This window comes from Hippichthys cyanospilos, chromosome 11 (genome assembly GCF_059441005.1).
Source record: "Hippichthys cyanospilos isolate Australia breed blue-spotted pipefish chromosome 11, RoL_Hcya_1.0, whole genome shotgun sequence".
NCBI classification, from domain to species: Eukaryota; Metazoa; Chordata; class Actinopteri; order Syngnathiformes; family Syngnathidae; genus Hippichthys; species Hippichthys cyanospilos.
The window spans coordinates 15,976,998-15,994,732 of record NC_142379.1 but is presented as its reverse complement, the minus strand read 5'-3'; the positions used below and the strand labels follow the sequence as shown (position 1 = coordinate 15,994,732).

Genomic DNA, 17,735 nt, shown 5'->3' with positions numbered 1-17,735 from the left:
CAGTACACACAAAAAAATCACGTCATGTAGTTAATCCATAATTCAATTTATTAGAATAATCAGTAGTGCTATAAGGTCTCATTCGCCGGAATTTCTATGAGACAGATGCCTTGCAATCAAATCAATCTGGAAAGCAATGTCAGGGGGAAAAATAACCAACTTCTATATTCCTAATATTTTATATTACTAATTACAGGATTTACACTCACAAAAAGTTAGGAGGAATTTCAAAGAAATTCAAGAGTTCCTTAGTGACACATTTAAAAAATAATAAATACTTTTTTTTCAGTAGATATCACAGCTGAAGGTTGCAACAAAATACAAAGAGATAGCGATCTGCGGATGATTTTTTTTTTTTTTTCTGGAGTGGGGCATATATAACGGACACAATAGAACCTCATCAGTCACAACCTTATATTGCCATCCTTTCATTTGACACTTTTCAGGGGGAAAAAATAAACGTGTGCCACTTTCTTCAAAAGGAGCTGGAGAATCACCCCAAGAATCTCAAACAAGTAAAAAACCTGCAGGTCTATAAGTACTTGAAAGATGATCTTGGCCAGGAACCTGCGGCCGATGCAAAATGGCCTCAAGGTTGCTCTGTTTTGTGAACAAAGTGGCTACAGTGTACTGTTTGCTGAAGCAAAGCAATGATGGGCCTGAAAGCACCGGGAGTCACGGAAGGAGGTCACGCCCTGGACTTGTTACAGTAAGGAGGGAGGAAGCGATGAACCGAGGGTCTTTCTAATTGGATTGAGGGGCTCTTCTTGCTTGTGCTGGAGCTCTGTGTTGTGAGGAAGTCGCTCAGTGTTTGGACTTCGGCTTAGGACTCAGACCTGACCACCATGCTCATGAGTTCTGATACTCGGGTGTTTGTTGAATGTCAAGGTTGTTTTTGGAGTGTACATGATGGAATGCATATTTTGAGGTGACTGTTCAGGTTTGAGTCAAATCAGTGGTCGTCAATGTCCTGGCTGTTTGGGAAGAACATCTTACTCCAACGTTTCTCCGTCTGTGCTTCAGAACAGGTTTGTTTTGATGGTAGCGTTGGGTTTTCTGTGAAAGGAGGACAAGACTCCGGCAAAAGGCCCCGTCATGCTGTCCGCCGGCTGCCAGGCCTTCAGAATCTCCTGAGTCTGGGCGGCGGGCTGGGCCACGGCCGGGTTGGACGGCCCGAGGCCCGACCAGCCGGCAGCTTTGAGCCCCTGCAGAACCGGAGAGGCAGAGGCGTTGACGTAGCCGCCGTTGGCCGGAGCCGGGCTGGGGCTGAGGCTGGAGGGACTGCCCAAGTTCCCGTTGGCTGAGCCTGGCAGAGAGGCGGTGCTGTCCGGTGTGGGGCTGCACGTGGATTCTTTGGAATCGTCGTCATCTGACGAGGATCTGGCCTCTCCGCTTTTCTTCCCTCCAGAGCCGGAGCCACTGGTGTTGCTCCCTGTACCCGAGCTGTTGGCTTTGGCATTGGCGGCCCGCTCCTGCTTGCGGAACTTGGCGCGCCTGTTCTGAAACCACACCTGGTAAAAACACACGCACATCAGTGGCGCTACTTCAGAGGGAGGTCAAATCTGAATCGCTCCACCTTGAAAGACCGACTCTCCCTATTACCTGTACTCTGGCTTCTGTCAGATCTATCTTCAGAGCCAGCTCTTCTCTGGTGTAAATGTCCGGGTAGTGAGTCTCGGCGAAGACCCTCTCCAGCTCCTTCAGCTGGGAACTGGTGAACGTGGTCCGGATGCGCCTCTGCTTCCGTTTCTCGTTCAGGCCCGAAGGGTCTGAGAAGAACTTGTAAGGAACTAGGAGAGGAAGGAGGAGTGTTTTGTTTTTTGTTTTTTAAGAGTCAACGTTTCGGAGATTCAACTGCAGATATGAAACTTCATTTTTTTTGTTATCACATTTTTGCAGGTTTTTGCCTGTATTGTACACATGCAATCGCGCATATACACGTATCGTATACGTATAGTACGAAACGCAGTTACAGTGTTAAATAGTCAAAAACCTGATTATCGTTTTTATTTTAATTCCTTCCGTGACAAGGCGACAAAAGTATATCAATCAATTGACTCCTTGGTCTAAAGGGATGCCGATTCATTTGAGATAATGAAATGCATTCAATTTCGTTTCAATTTTTCCAATTTACATTTATGTGAAAACGTCCGGCGCCATAGAAATAATGCGTTTTCATTTATTTTAATTATTTGAATGCCGTTATATAAAAATATTCATTGCAAATTGTATTTCAACAGCCCTAGGGGGGAAAAACGTGTCTGACGCACGAAATTGCGTATATTTCTAATTTCTTTTTCCCCACGTTGACATGCGCGACTGTAGGTCCAAGCGTGTACCTGACGAGTACGGCGTGGGCTGGTGGTCCCTGAGGGCTCCCAGCGTGCAGCTGGCCGTGCTAAGCGGGGTGCAGGCCGGGTTGGAGAAGGGTCCGCTGCGGATGGGGTTGTACTGGAACGAGCTGGCCTGACTGCACGAGCTGAAGTCCGCGTAGGCCGACGCTTCCATGGCGGCCATGCACGAGTCGTAGGAGTTCAGGTAGGAGTAATCCATTTTATACATGGAGCTCAGCCGGTGGCGGCACCGGGGCGCTGGGAGGCAAGGATGGATCCACTTGTTTTTTGATGTGTGTGAGGTGGTGTCTCTCCGGTATCTGAGCGCAACGTCTCGTAAAAGTTGAGAGAAATGTCAGTGCTTCTTTTGAATGGAATCCTGCTGCTTTTGGCCTCTTCCCCCCACTTACTTGCAGCCTTGTGCTGCCTCTCCCCGCGTTTGACAGCGGCCGCAGCTCGCTGCCTGTTTATAATAAAGTTGGTAGAGCGGCGCACAATAGCTAGGCGGTGGTCTTGTTTCCATGACAATGCTGGCCCCGCCCACGCGCACCCCGCAACACAGCGCAGGACGGCTGCATCTCCATCCAAAGTCATTGGATTTTGCCATGCGCCCTCATTTGCGGTCTCAGCATTTCACTTTGTTCTGTGAATATGCCATTATTACTCTATTATTATCGTGGAATTATATCACTTTAATCTGAAGTGGATTTTTATTTTGCATAACTGCCCGGTGCACAAACTATCTGATCGCTTGACGATGAGATTTCATATGAAAAATTATTCCTTTGAGAATATTATTAAACATTATTAATTATTGCTGTGGTAATTTACAGAGATTTGTCTGAGTGTTTTTTTAAATGTCGTTGCAGTATTATTTTTGCCGGTCAAACTGGAAGTTATGATTTTTTTTGTACAACAATAATAATATAATGTCTATTCATAATGAACAGGTAGTTTGTTAAATTCCTCTTTGACAGTGTCGGCGTCGATCAAAGCTGAACATTTGCGTCATTGCAATGGCAAAGATATTTGATGCAAATCTTGCATCGGGTCTTGAATTGACTATAATATGGTCAAGTGTGTCGAGGGGCAGCGGAAGCATAGCACATTTGTGCGCAAAACACATGCAACTTTAGATCGGTGCATAATCATTAAAGGTCTTTTTTTGGCGCGCATGCACCTGGGCCACAGCCCACAGCACAAGAGGGGTCTTTACTTGGCCAGAAACATCCACATGTGACGGTGATTGCTCAGATTAAAAGCTTTGATTTGATTCCGATCACTTTTACGCACGCGTCACGAGATTGCGCGTCACTTTGATGGATGGACGACACTGACACGAAGAGAGAAGAGAGAGACAGAGAGAGAGTGGGAGAAAGAGAGAGAGAGAGGAGTGGCTGTGGAGACAAGCGAGCAGCCGCCGTAAACACATTGACGCCCCATAAATTGGTTTAAGTTTATTGTTCGATATCATAAGATGTGATAAGTCATATCCCACACCGGCCAAAACGCCGCGCACGAGCACGAGCGCACGCGTGCGCACACACAAGCGCGTGGTGAAAATGAAGACACTCCGTTGCTGACAATGGTTTAGGATTAAATCATTTATTTATACGTTGATGTGATTTTGCATTTGAAATCGTTTTCTTTTTAAAATTAAAAAAAGAAGCAAAATGAATCTTAATCCTATCGTACTGTCAAGGTGAAAATTCCCACTCGTTTACATTTCGGTGTGTGTGTCACTATAACTCTTAGATCTTTATAGAAAACGTTTCCAATATTTGCACTTTTTTCTTTGAAGATGCTTAACTAAATGCATTCTTGATTTAATAAAATATTGGTCACCCGATACCTTGAAATCGTACACTGCGAACTGAAGAATATTGTTATGATTTCACTCATTGATTTTACAGTCACTTATGCGTCTCGCGGTGAGATTTGCTGCAGTTAGCAACAACGACTTTGGCATAACACAATGGGCTAATTTCTATTCTCTCGTTAAAAAAAAAAACTATTGCAGTCATCGTAGCAGTGATTTGAAGGCCCAGAAGGCCGTTCGATGGGTTCAAATGTGAGCTGGCCGAGGAGTTTCCAAGTTAAACTCCATGGTTCCAAGCAAAAAAAAGAGCAACCAGGAGCAAAGTCCCCCCCTAAACTCCCATTTAATCCCTTCAAAGCATGGAGGGTCTCTTCCAGGCCCACTAATCCGCCCCTTTGGAGCTCCACTTTAGCGCAGGGGGAGACCTCTCCTCCGCGGAGGCTTTAACTTTGGACTTTTACATTCATGGGCCAGTTTGACGGAAACAGTAACGGGGATCTTTTTCATTCATGGCGTCTGAGTCAACAAGGAGGGACACAATGGACCCCAAGTGAAGAAGGCCGACTATACAGGGATTAGGCCCAATGGGGTGGGGTGTGGGTTCTGAATGATCCCATTCATGGTATTTTAGTTTGACTGTATGCTGTAATATATAGATCGCAAGATATGATGCTGCACGGATATATTTTCGGGCTGCATTTCCACCATGTTCGTGCGTGAAGGATGTGTGCAGCCGGATGGGAGACAAGAAGGAACGAGTCAAAGATGGGCCGTTGGGAAGAATGGGAGCCTTGCGGGAGGTCAGCTCCCGTACGTGGCGCTCTACTCTGCAAAGTGAAGCTGTCATTCATCCTGCCAGCGTCATCCATCACGCAAGTGAAAAGAACAACACAAGATCATCGCGCGTATCGCCGGGAGTCAATGTTTGCCGCTTCCACACGACTGATGGCTGACGACAAATGGTTTCACGGGTGCGATACCAATCGAATATGAATTTTTAGGCTATTTACAACTATTTAAAATGGAATTTTAATTAGCATAATTACCCCAAATTAATTACGCTTTACGACGAATTTCTACATGGAAATTACGCCACTTATTTACTTATTTAGAATCACAATTACCCCCTATATGTTTTACCACGAGTGCACTGCGCACGCGCAGCGGCCATATTGTTTTGGGACGATAGGAAACTTCTACGAGCCAATAGTATTGAACTGACCATTTGGTTATAAATATCACCCGCAGACGTGTTATGCTTAAAGGAAAACACCGCTCCTTTGATGTTGGCTGACGGACTCACCTTTTCCAAAGCCCGAGTATGGCGTTATATTTGTGCCACACTCAGCATTGCGTAGTTCAAGCTGTGTGAGCAAAAACTCCATATGCATGTGCACACGACTGCAACGCCGATTCGGGTACAGCAAAAACAAACAAAAAAACATCAGGTTGAATAGTATGCAAGTATAGTTGTTTTAAGAAATTATTTTTGCAGTTGATATATTTAATGTAACCCAAAAACATAAAGCTATGAGATTGAAGACAGTACATGCACGCCCTTTACGTGGATGCCGTGCAGGCTTTGAATTGGCCATTTTATCAGACACGTTTGCACTTTAGTTGTTTTTTCAGATAGCATCCTAAAATAGTCCGCCTTCTTATTCCTTACGCTTAAATTTCAAATGCATGAAGTTTGTAATTTTTTTTTAAAGTCGGTGAATTCATCAAAATATTTTAAGTTTGAGTAAAAGTCATGCAATTCTTAACAACAAAAAGGGGGGGGGGGCAATGACGCAAACTACTTGCTTGCTCTTGATCTTTGTTGCTATAAACGTGTTACAGTAAAAATGTGTTTGAAGTGTAACTATATTGTATTGTTGCAGATTAGTTTCAACTGCACACCGCAATCAGTTTCGATATATCCGTGACTTCGTTAATGAGGCACTGCCGATTGTACAAAAAGGCATAAACCGCACTGCGCGTTTTTGCTGATCCATCCGAAGCGGCTGCATGCTTACAAGCTATGTGTCATCGGTTCTCATTGATTTGACGACGCGTAAAATCAAATCAAAAGTCCGCCGTCGTGATGTTAAAGTGTACCCTTCACTCGGTGCAGCATTTGAAGGTTCGGCTGACAGATACGGGAGACTGTATATATGCGGGGGGTGGAGGAGGATGAAAAAGAGGAGCCCCCCTTGCTCCCAATTACCGCAATGCACCGTGACGCTGGCTGCGAGCGCGCAGACGACAAGACGCGTCTAAGCAGGTTAGAGACCTTCAGCGCGAATGTTGCGTTCAAGTGCTGATGTGCAGGCCTGAGCACGAACAATCTCAACACACTGCAAAACAGCACATTAAATCACCATAAATATATTTTATATGACATTATATTACCTGTTCAGATGGCGGGACGGTGTGATTGTAAACGTCAAATTAACAGAAAATTAGACAGACGCAATAATAATAATAATAATAATAATAATAATAGTAATAATAATAATAAGTATTTAAATTCCATGATATATATATTTTAATGGCTCACTGTGAAGACCCCGTGACAAACCGAAAGCCGTAACACATTATGAACTATAACAATAGTTTCATGGATATCATTACAATAATAATAATATAATCTACTCCGATAATTTGACATTACGTTTTGATAACGGAGTTAGAAAACATTTCCATTCTCATATTAACATCGCAATAATAGCAAATCATAATATTTAAAATAATATCAGCAACAGTTGTATTAAGAAAATCGCTCTAATTATATAATGTGTATTCGAATACACACGCAGTGACGATGGATTTCATGTGACATGCATTAACAATAATATTACTACTACTACTACTACTACTACTAATAATAATAAAATGCAATAGTTACAATTTAAAATAGTATGGTAGATGTTTTGCTGGATATATGAGTGAAAATCAAATAGAAAAATGCCCTATTGTAGAACAAATGCAATAACTATTGGATAAGTGTACAATAAATATAGACTGTCTTTTAATATTTGACTAGTGAAAACACGCGAGGGTTGACGCTCGTGGTTTAAAAAAAATGTCAAGGACTATACTGTATCTGCAGTAGGCCGCTGATGGCGTATACGCAGGGCTCGTGACGCTAATGCAGAGAGGCATGTTACTTTAAAAAGAAGCTTTTTAAGATGAAAAAAAGTCCCTGGAGAGCAGCAGAGAGCACGCGGACGCGCTCGGATGATGAGGATGAGGATGACGAGGAAGAGGAGGCGCACGCAGTGGTTCTCCAAACAAGCTAATTCGATCTGCAGCTCTGGCCCTTTCGCTCTCAAAGCAGCCCAGCGGCGGGGCCTCGGCGAGCTGTGGAAACTTAATTGAATTAAACGTCCCGCTAAACTAATTAGGCTGCAATCTGCCACGCGAGCTGTCCCTGAGCAAGGTTCGAATTAGGCGCGATGGATTTGTTCCCCCTCTTTTTTTTTTCCTTTTCAAAGAATGACGGACAGACTGGTGGCTTCTCCTTTATTTGCCTTTTATGCTAATTCTCCCACAGGGGGCGCGTCACGTGACCCGCCTGGAGGTAACCGGTGCTTGCGCGTGTTCGGGCGCGCGCACTTTTACAACCGCACGCACAGCAGCGAAAACATTGGACTATGGCAGAGTATAAAGGGCAGATGAGTGGACTTGATCGATCGCCTTTTTCAGGACTTCAATGAGACGAGCGAGAGACTTGCCTGCAAATTTTGCGTTAAGAGCAAGAACACGTCTGATAATGGCGCGATCCTATAAAGGCATCGTTCACTCACCACTTGTACGCGCGCACTACACACGCGCACACGTCACGTGAACGCACGAAATACACTTATGTAATATTATTATGGCACGTAGTGGTTTTTGTAAACCAAGTATGAGTATGTGTGCATATATATATATATATATATATATATATATATATATATATATATATATATATATATATATATATATATATATATATATATATATATATATATATATGTATATGTATAATATGTGTGTGTGTGTGTGTGTAAATGATCGTTTGAACAGAACTTTGATGCGTTTGTGTGTGAAATAAATGAAAAACGATGCCAAGAAATGATTCAAAAAACGCTGATATTCGCTTGTGTATGTGTGTGAGAGCGTGGGGGGTGGTGTAGGCAAAATATGAGGATATTAAAACGGTAATAACTATTGTAACTCTCCCTGTGTGGCTGTTTCAGCACAGGACATACAGTATAGCAACGCCTAGATCTCAATGACTTTGGGTTGTAGTGTATAAATCACCGTGCCACGACAAATGTCGGTGCCAAGTATTTTATCTGCAAATAACTTACTGGTAATTTCCGTTATGGTCATAAGTTTTTTTGTTGACAACATTCCATTTTTGCACCAACCACAGTAACCTTCCTTCAGTAGCCCGTATGAAAGAACAACACAAAACACAACAGCTTGACTTCTTCTCCATCTCATCTGCTCGTAGCACCTTGAAGTCGCCTCCATTTGTCCTGGCGGCAGAAGGTGGACACGAGCGAGCGAGCGGGTCTGGAGGGAGCTTACTGGCATGATGGAGAGCCAGGTTTGTGTTTCTTCCTAATCTAATCAGAGAAATGGCAGCAGTCAGAAATAGCCTGGCAAACACACTAAGAGCCCCTTCTCCTCCCCCTTCGACTTGTCTTCATCCTCGGGGATGGCGCATCCATGCACACGCGCGCACCTTCAGACCTAAAGTGCAAAACCTGATCCAGCAGCTACTTAAGACAATGAGAAATGTCTCTTGCTTACACTTTGCGCCAACGTGTTTCATCCAAGCGTCTTTCTCACAGAAGCCAATCACACTCATACAAGGAACAATTGCGGCTAAGTGACGTCAAAGATGCCTTTTTATGGGTGCATGAATGTTATGGGCGATTATTTTGATAAACGATTAATCGTTCAGAGCCTCGGAATTTCAGCCACTCACGAGTATTTTAGAAATTCGTGTGATTCTTTGTTTTATTGTTTGTTTATGGTCCAAAGCGTCCATAACAGCCATTGCTTAACTTCTGACAAATTTCTATAAAATCCTGTAAATACTTGCCTGTTTAGGACTTAAAAATGGAAAACGTGTGCCTGATAAAGCCCGTTTTTGCCTCTTTAGACTATCTACCGAAAGCTGTCCACTGTACCCAGTAAAGGGTTAATTTGGAAAACAAACATTTTTGCCCCTTCACTGAATCCTCACTAGGCTGTGAATCATCAATTTGAAATATTCAGTTTATAAATAGTGGTGGAAACTGATTTTTTTAAGTGATTGATTGAAAAAAAAAGAATCAAGTAGATGACTGAACTCATTGGTCACAAATCTTAGTAATGTTGTTAGTTCTATTACCCCAAAATGCAACAATAGCAGATATCCAGTATCACTTCTTTTTCAGCATGTGTACTTTAGCCTTTGAGTTGTCCATAATACTGATACCAAGTACCGATACACTATTACTTTTGATAAACAAAATCTACCCCCCCCCCCCCCCCCCCCCCAAAACACATCAGTGTCAAATCCTTTTTTATCATGCACACATATATTTTCAGTCAGAGGGCCACTATGACAGCAGTGAAATTTTAAGTGTGTTTTCCTACTTTTGAAACCAGAAGCTGGTAAAATCTAAGAGAGAGATTGGGAACTAAAAATAAAGTCAAATCAGCATTTCGCGGGCCACATAAAAAGAGGAGACGGGCTGGATCTGGCCCCCGGACCTTGAGTTTAACTGTGTCATATTGCATTTTCCCCAAATTAGGGACGTTTCTAGTTCTTGATTGTAAAACTGTTCCAACAAGAGCAACCGATACTACCATCTTGCATCAAGAGTTGCCGAGTTTTCACCAATACTTGGTTATCGCTCGATCCTGTTCAGTAAGTGAAATAAAAATATAAGTCATAATCTTACGAGAACATCGCCAACATTTGACAAGAATGGAGCTCGATTTCAAGACTAAAGCCATTTTACAGTAAAATAGTTGAACTCTGCTGTTGTTGGGGGGCCCAGACACCCCCCCCCCCCTGAACTAATTCTTCCCTATGGAGAAGACATTCCTGCCTGTGACGTGCATGCGACGTTCTCTACAGCGAAGAATTCCAAAGAAATTCTTCTGTCACGTTGTCTCACAAGGTGGACAAGCGTTATTGTGGTCCGACTCCCGCCCACCCGCACGCAACACGCGCATCCATCAGGGGGATGTCAATCAGGACACACACACAACAAAAACAAGAGGAATTTGCTTTGTGCTGTGCTGACTTTTATTTCCAGCACGGAGGCTGCTGCGCACATCATCACATCCTACTTGATCAAAGTCGCGTTCCTTCCGTTTGTGCGAATATTCGACACTAATGTTGACATAACTCCTCGCAATTAGCATGCATAATCAGGAGCATTTCACATTATACAACAATAATTTAACAGATTACATTTGATGGGATGCGTGGAAGTGAACAACAGACAGTCGAAAGCATTTTGTGGTTTCCCAGCAGATCACTCTTCATCATCCAATCGCATAGTCATCTTTCAGGTTTTTTGTTTTTGTACAGCTTTGCCTGCAAATCAACACACATTTGCGCTAGACTCTAGTCAATACTTTATGAACAATTTAATCACCACTGTGGTGCAACATTAATGAAATATTGACAATGAATGAAGCACTACTACACGACTTGTACAGCTGCGCTCGAAAACAATGAGGTTCCTCTTCTATTTTTTTGTACAGCCCTACCTCCACCTACAAGTTCCAATCCTTGCATGACCGAGATCTTAATTAAGTTTAGTTGTAGCTCAGATCCCTTTTTGCCACCTTAATGCCATTTATCTGGTCAAACCCCTAATAAAACATTTTTGTTTTTAATAAATAAAAATAACAGTTGTTTCAAAAAACATAAAATGTAATCTAGCCTAAAGGAATCAAGTAATTTTACAGGTGTAATCACCTTGTTGTGTGCCTTTAAGGGGCGTGATCCAGTGAGTGACGTCTGAAGCTGGAGTCAGTGTGCGCATCTGGCTGCCTTTTCATTTTATATTTGGGTGTCGTGCTCGATAAATGGCGAAAAGTGCATCATTGACTGTAACTTTCCTCGCTAGTTGCGAGGGCACTATCAGGAGTTGGCAACCCACACCTGCACACCTGTTGATGTGCTGCGACAAAAAATGACACCCTCTGTCACGTTTTGAGGCTCCACATACGATATATTTTTCCCCAATCGAACCATCACAAAAAATATACTAATGAGGAATAGCATTGAGTTAAGTGAGGCCATTGATTGACCTGTGTATTTTGGCGACAGACTTTTTAACTACAAAATGCTATATAGTTAAGTGCGTGTAAATATATCCATTCATTCACTCAATATGGTGGGGCTCAGTCTAAGAAGGCTTTGGTTTGGAAAAAAAAAAAAAAAAAATTGACAAGGTTTGTGACTCGAAAACTGCGAGTGGGGCCCTTGTGATTGGTGGTACCACTGCACATGCGTAGTGAAACGAGAGGCAGTGATGCGAGCTACTCTTATTGCTACAAGACAACCCCCAACCGTTTTAGTGTTGGGGACCGAGCGGCGGGCGGATGTTGAGCGTTCTGGCCGAGCTGTCCTCCCCGACCACCTCCAGGCGCAGGCTGGAAGTACTGCGCTCCTCGCAGCCGTCTGATTGGACGGAGAGGCGCAGGGTGCAGCCTTTGGGCAGCAGCTCTTGCTCGTAGGCGGCGGCCAGTTGGTTCACCACGCGCCGCTCCACCTAACACAGACATATCAGGCACCTTTGTTTTTCAGTTTTTTTTACCATATATATTTTTTTATTTTATATATTTTTTATATTACTTTTTACAACCATATAGTATATCAACTGCAAGGCCATTCAGTCATGATAGCAGTCAGCATATATTATCGCTTTCAGTGCCAAGCGTTATCTGAAAAGGCAACCCCTGGAGTGCCAGCCATTTTGAGCTTTTTGACGGATCTTTAAAGGCCAACAGAATATTTGTATTGTATGACTATGTGGAGGTAACATGAAAGAGTGGATTTCATTCTTTACCTAGAAAAAGAAAGTAAGATGCAATCTTATTCTGTTCTTTAGCAATCACTGTTTGAAAAAAAAAGTCATTTGAGTGACACCAAGCTATTTTGGACAAAAGGTGAAAATGAGCTTTTTTGTGAAAAGATGTGACTGTGACATTTTTTTAGTAGCATCTAAAACATCTCAACAGTCCTTCCCTTCCATAAAACAAACAATAACAGTGAAAAATTTGCTTTTGATGTCTAAATAACAGTTTGTGTATGTAAATAACTACAGTACATTATAACAGTACTGCATTGGCATACGGTAATATTAAGGGGAGCTGGCCACAAATACCATCTATTCATTCATTAAAAAAAAGAAAAAAAGGTGAAAAGAATGTTTGTCATTGGCACACAACCTAAATATTTTACATGACGAAAATTCTCGTCCATGGCACTGAAAGAGTGGTCAATATCTGTGCACCTCATGCTTAATGGAGCGCGCTCCATAATGCAGGTTGTAACCGCCCGCCAACAGGTCCAGGACGGGCCGATCCCACTGAAGGGTGATGTCATGACGCTGCTTGGCCTAATGGCGTCACAAAGAAAAGGAAAGAAAGCTCAGCTGGACCAAACAGAGTAAGGCAAGAGGGATTCATGCAGACGCAGAGGTAAGATGTCTCGCAGCATTTCTGCTTGCTCTAATCGACACTTCCCTAATGCATTTTTATCAAATGCTAATCAATAACGATGATCAATGCTTCTCATTTAGCTACATTTGTTAAGCACTTCACTCAACGAGAACGACGCGAGAAACTCCGAACGACTCACATGGACGCAAATAATCGGACAACAGGGCACATTATGTCCTCTGAAACAATATATGTGAGCAGAAAGCTGCCATATCACACAATCCTTCACGATTGTTTGCTTTGGCTGGCTTAGTCAGTCAGAGAGGTATTCATTTCACAATATTTTCATTTTTGCCGTGCAGCGTGCATAATGAATCTTAAAGTCAGCTTGTAAACACTCGCCTGCGGGGCCCAATTGTCAATCAGGATACCAGCTGTAATATTAATAATTAAATATTGATAGATAGTCTACATGTTAAACAGTGTAATCAAATTACAACGAGTAGCACTGATTATATTGATCTGAGTGTGTATGTGTGTGTGGAGCCATTGTGGGAGGCCCCGTAGCCCACTGGAGGACATTTCAAGTTATGTTATTTACAAGCACAACAATACCAAACAGAAAACATCAGGAGAGGGAAAACCTTTTAAAATTGATGCATGGGCCACATCATTTGGACATGAGGTGAGAAGAAAGCGTTAAAATGTCTTTGGACAGTTGCTGAAAGTTTTAGATGACAAAAAATTGGATTTTCATCAAAAGTAGTAAGCCTAGTCATTGTGTTAGATGAGGTGGTATTAGGGCTAGGCAATACATCTAATTATTTCAATTAGTTTGTCATTTTTAAAATCTACAGCCTGAAAACCAGCAAAATCATCACATTGAGGTTTTACGCAAATGGTAGAAAGCTGATATTATGGGTGGTTTGTTTACAAGATGTGTTTAAAATACTAACTATTGAATTTGTCATTTAAGCAAGGAGTGCATAAGCCATAAATGCTATGAAGTTTATCTTAAAACTGATGTCAAATTTGTATACAATATTTATTTTCATGTATTATGTATACCGTATAATCAAACTGAAAAAAAACAGATATTTTTTTGGGCTATATCAACCACTTTGAGGAGAGTGTTTCATCGGGTTTACATTTGATTAAACCATTGTTTCTCAAATAGTGGGGCGGGCACGCCTGATGATGAAGGTGATGCCAGGGGCGTGCAGATGACTCCACGGAAAAGGCTTTGTATTTGTCATGTCAAGTGTAAATGCAAAGTAAAGTTCATCTTTTTTTTTTGTTTCACCTTGACACACTTGTTTTTTTTTCAGTTTTAGACTAAGCTGTAACCCTTACAAACGCTGTAAAAGATCATTAACAGCTGTTGAAAGATGATTTATAATGCTTTTTTCTTTTGTTAAGGTTAAAAAGGATACATGTTTTGTTTATACTGATACAACTTTTTTATAAAAAAATATCATTATAGTCAGCGTGTCGAGTGGGGGGGGGGGGGCGTGAAAAGTTTTCTCTTTTCTAGAGGGTGCTTGGCAAAATATAATTGAGAAGCACCGGATTAAACCCAGCAGTGGTTGACTTTTTCTTTGAAACACTTTTTTGGCAATTACAAATGTGAGACGCATTGCATTTAACTGTTGAAGTGTATTGTTATGCTACAGAATGTGTTTTGACTAAAGTCAGGAAAATCAACTTTTTAATTTGTTGTTCACAAATAATTGTGTATCTGCCTGTGACTGCTTGTTCGGCCATCAAGTGTGGAACTGAAACACCAAGCACATTTTTTGGGGTTATCTACCCAATGACAACTTGACAACAGGTGTTCAAGCTCCCTTTATTTCTATTCTTATAGTTTTCTATGGGAAAAGTGCATATAAAAAGATCTAGTAGTGTTTTCCTTTCACATGAAAAGTTGTGTTTCCAGCCCATCTTGTACCTCCTAAATAGTCGCTCTCACGGAGAAAAATCCCCAAACAGCGTATTTGTTCCACTCTTAAGATTAGATCAACAAAAAAAGCAAGGCATTTTCAACTGCTCAAACAAAAACAAAAAATAACACCCATACTTGTGGACTGACCAATAGTATATTTTTGAAAAAGTATGACATCTACCAAATTGTGACTGATGAGGTTCTGGCCTGACGCCAGCAATATGCAAAGCGCGTTTTGATCATGGACGCGAAAAAAGCGACTTGATTGGATGCTTCATACCTTCTTAGCCCAAAAGCTGAGCTCCTTGCTGACCAGTTGGATCAGCTCAGAGTGACAGAATGGCAGAAAGTAGACAATTTCATTGATCCGGCCCAGGAACTCGTCCCTCCGGAAATGTGCCTGAGCGAGACCGCAAGAATCAAGCCGAAGGCTAATGCGGGAGTAGAGGATGAGGTCAAAACGCAACGTTACCTTCAGTATTGGTCGAATGACGGACTCCTTAAATTGTCTGGAAATTGTGATGTCATCGCCTTTCTGGACATCCTCTGAGGAAAGCCACATCACATTGTGACCACATATACAAACGTGATAGGATACAAGAGGTTTACCAAATGTTCTGTCTTTGCAAAGATAATAATGTTGAGGTTCTGTATGTACAGTCTTCAAGTGTGGCCATTGGGGGGCGTGGCTTAATGACTGACATCATGCACATCTGCCAACGAGAACAGCAGCTCCAATGGCAAATGAACCTGAATAATGATATTCTCACCAAGATTATCTGCCAGCTTCCTGCGGGTGACCTCCTCTGCTTCCTGCCGCAGCTGCAGTCCATGCTGGGCAATTTCGTCACTCGCGACGTTGGACGTCATGATGAAGATTGCGTCTTTACACTCAATGGTCTTGCCCTTGCCGTCTGTAAGACGACCCTTGGGAAGCAGCCACCACAAACGGACTTTGAGAACTTCCGTAACACGAGTTTGCGTGTGTGTGGTAACACTTGAGCAAACCTCATCAAAGAGCTGAAGCATGATGGTGAGGACGTCGGGGTGAGCCTTATCCACTTCGTCAAACAGGACAACGGCGTTCGGACACGCCCTCAGCAGCTTGGTCAGCTGACCACCTTCCTCGTGTCCAACGTATCCTGGTGGGGAGCCAATGAACTTGGCTACCTGCGGCCAGATATAACAGGACAAGGTCTTGTCGGCAAATCAGCAGCACCCATTTATCCACTCTATACAGCTTATCCTCTTGAGGGTCACGGGTGAGCTGGAGCCCATCCCAGTTTAGGCTGGGTACGATTTGGAATGGTCACCGGCCAATTGCAGGATGCAAACAGACCTTAAGCACTTAGGTGGTTAGCCGTATTGTAAAAAAAATAAATCTATGGCATATTAACAATGACAGAAAAAAAAACTGAAGGAGTGATTCGAATAGACAAATTCGATTTATTCTTTTTCAGAAACGATACATCAATGACAACTCTGAGCACATTTTTCAAAAAAAGCATGTGCACATTTTTGGACTTCAAAATGCTGACTGGCAGTTGAGAATACTCTTTCAGATGGCTGATGTGGCAGCAATACAGAGGTAGCGCTTTGCCACATGTGCCAGCATAGGATACTGGTGACAGTTTTCTTCAACCGTAAACGAAACAGTTACCTCTGCAAGCAGCCAATCATTCTGCCCCGCTTAAAAACGCCCCCTTTGTTAGATTAAGCAAAAAAAGATAAACGCTCATTGCCGGTTCATTTGAGTATTAGCAGTTTTTGAAACCTTGCCTTTTATAACGCAAAATAAATAGTAATTTGCCCATGTTCAGCTTTTTATTTTTTTTATGAATACCTTGTTTTGATACCAGAATGAGAAGCAGAAGCATTCAAGAGAAACATACCTCATGTTTTTCCTGGAATTCGGACATATCCATCCGGATGAATCCCTGTAACGGCACAATGTCGCAGTCACGACAAGGTGCTTTGTGCACTACTACATGTCTACCCTAGAAATCAAAACTTCATCCCTCCAGGATGGAAACATTCACAATACTAACTTTTCACATAGTGACAACTACATGCACATATACACACGATACCAGCACAATGAGATCAACTACATGCGCATATACACACGATACCAGCACAATGAGATCAAATGCAAACGCTTCTAACGATACCATAACAGCATATCGCTAGGGAAGCTGTACCATATACTTTGGTTAGCTTGTCGACTATGCATGTGCATATTGTGTAGTTGTGACTTTACCTTTTTGATATCTTTGTGCATGTAGCGTGCCACCTGTTTGGCCAACTCTGTCTTCCCTGTGACACACAGCAGACAAAACATAGACATGTCATTAATATTACTGTATTATGTATTCTTTAAAAAAAAAAAAAAAAACCCAGACCTTTTCCAAATATATTCCAGGAAATTATAAACTAACAATAAAAAACATACTGCAAAAAAGGGTGATCTGTCTTATAAGGCAGGCTCAAATTTAAGTGGCGACCTCTAAAAGAGATTTCAATCATCTCTGGAAGGCCACTTTATGATTGTCTGGAAAATATTCAGCATATAAATGCTCATATCAGATATTGATGTCTTGTGCTTGGTATGCAGATGCGTGCGTATGTCTTGTTGCTGTGTTTAATATTGATGTCTCTCGGTCACTGTTTGTCGCTGAGGGCAACGGAGAATATGAACAGTCTCTGTTCTCATCTGTCTCTGGCCTGCCATTTCAACATCTTGAACTTTTCTGGCAACCGTCGCCACCCATAATGTCATAATCCGCGCCCTCTCTTCCTTTCACACTGCATCGCCTTTTCTCCCCGGACAAGTTGTCGCAATAACAGATATTTACAGGAGGATTACGGTTTGCTAAGTGATACCTGTGTGTAAATTTTGTGAACATTAAACAACCTAGTGAAAACAGGACAATTATTTTGATTTTTTTGTCCTCCTGCTGACATGAACTGCCTGCACTAACAACAAGGT

General features: G+C 42.2%; 2 protein-coding genes across 3 annotated transcripts in view; both read right to left on the bottom strand.

The window, feature by feature from the left end:
• Positions 1–93: 93 nt before the first annotated feature.
• On the bottom strand, positions 94–2,869 carry phox2a (paired like homeobox 2A). Its single transcript, XM_088428170.1, has 4 exons — positions 2,744–2,869; positions 2,340–2,666; positions 1,603–1,790; positions 94–1,511 (listed from the first exon to the last, which is right to left on the bottom strand). The coding sequence occupies exons 2-4, from the start codon at positions 2,560–2,562 to the stop codon at positions 1,020–1,022; spliced, it is 903 nt and encodes a 300-aa protein (XP_088284296.1). The 5' UTR covers positions 2,563–2,666; positions 2,744–2,869; the 3' UTR covers positions 94–1,019.
• Positions 2,870–10,409: 7,540 nt separating this feature from the next.
• clpb (ClpB family mitochondrial disaggregase) overlaps positions 10,410–17,735 on the bottom strand; it is a 40,788-nt gene continuing 33,462 nt past the window's right edge. For both annotated transcript variants that reach the window (XM_088428167.1, XM_088428169.1), the window contains 8 exons: positions 17,007–17,062; positions 16,639–16,683; positions 15,755–15,916; positions 15,517–15,673; positions 15,219–15,292; positions 15,027–15,146; positions 12,657–12,761; positions 10,410–11,912 (listed from right to left, as the gene is read on the bottom strand). In XM_088428167.1, coding sequence (XP_088284293.1) covers positions 11,715–11,912; positions 12,657–12,761; positions 15,027–15,146; positions 15,219–15,292; positions 15,517–15,673; positions 15,755–15,916; positions 16,639–16,683; positions 17,007–17,062 — 917 coding nt within the window. In that variant the 3' untranslated portion in view covers positions 10,410–11,714. The remainder of the gene's footprint in view (positions 11,913–12,656; positions 12,762–15,026; positions 15,147–15,218; positions 15,293–15,516; positions 15,674–15,754; positions 15,917–16,638; positions 16,684–17,006; positions 17,063–17,735) is intronic.

Bases quoted from the DNA above. Each gene is read 5' to 3' on its own strand.
- phox2a (XM_088428170.1), bottom strand. From the start codon at position 2,562: ATGTATAAAATGGATTACTCCTACCTGAACTCCTACGACTCGTGCATG. The intron at 1,791-2,339 runs GTACACGCTTGG...TTCCTCTCCTAG, and splicing joins GCCCACGCCGTACTCGTCAG to TTCCTTACAAGTTCTTCTCA. The intron at 1,512-1,602 runs GTAATAGGGAGA...TGTTTTTACCAG, and splicing joins TGACAGAAGCCAGAGTACAG to GTGTGGTTTCAGAACAGGCG.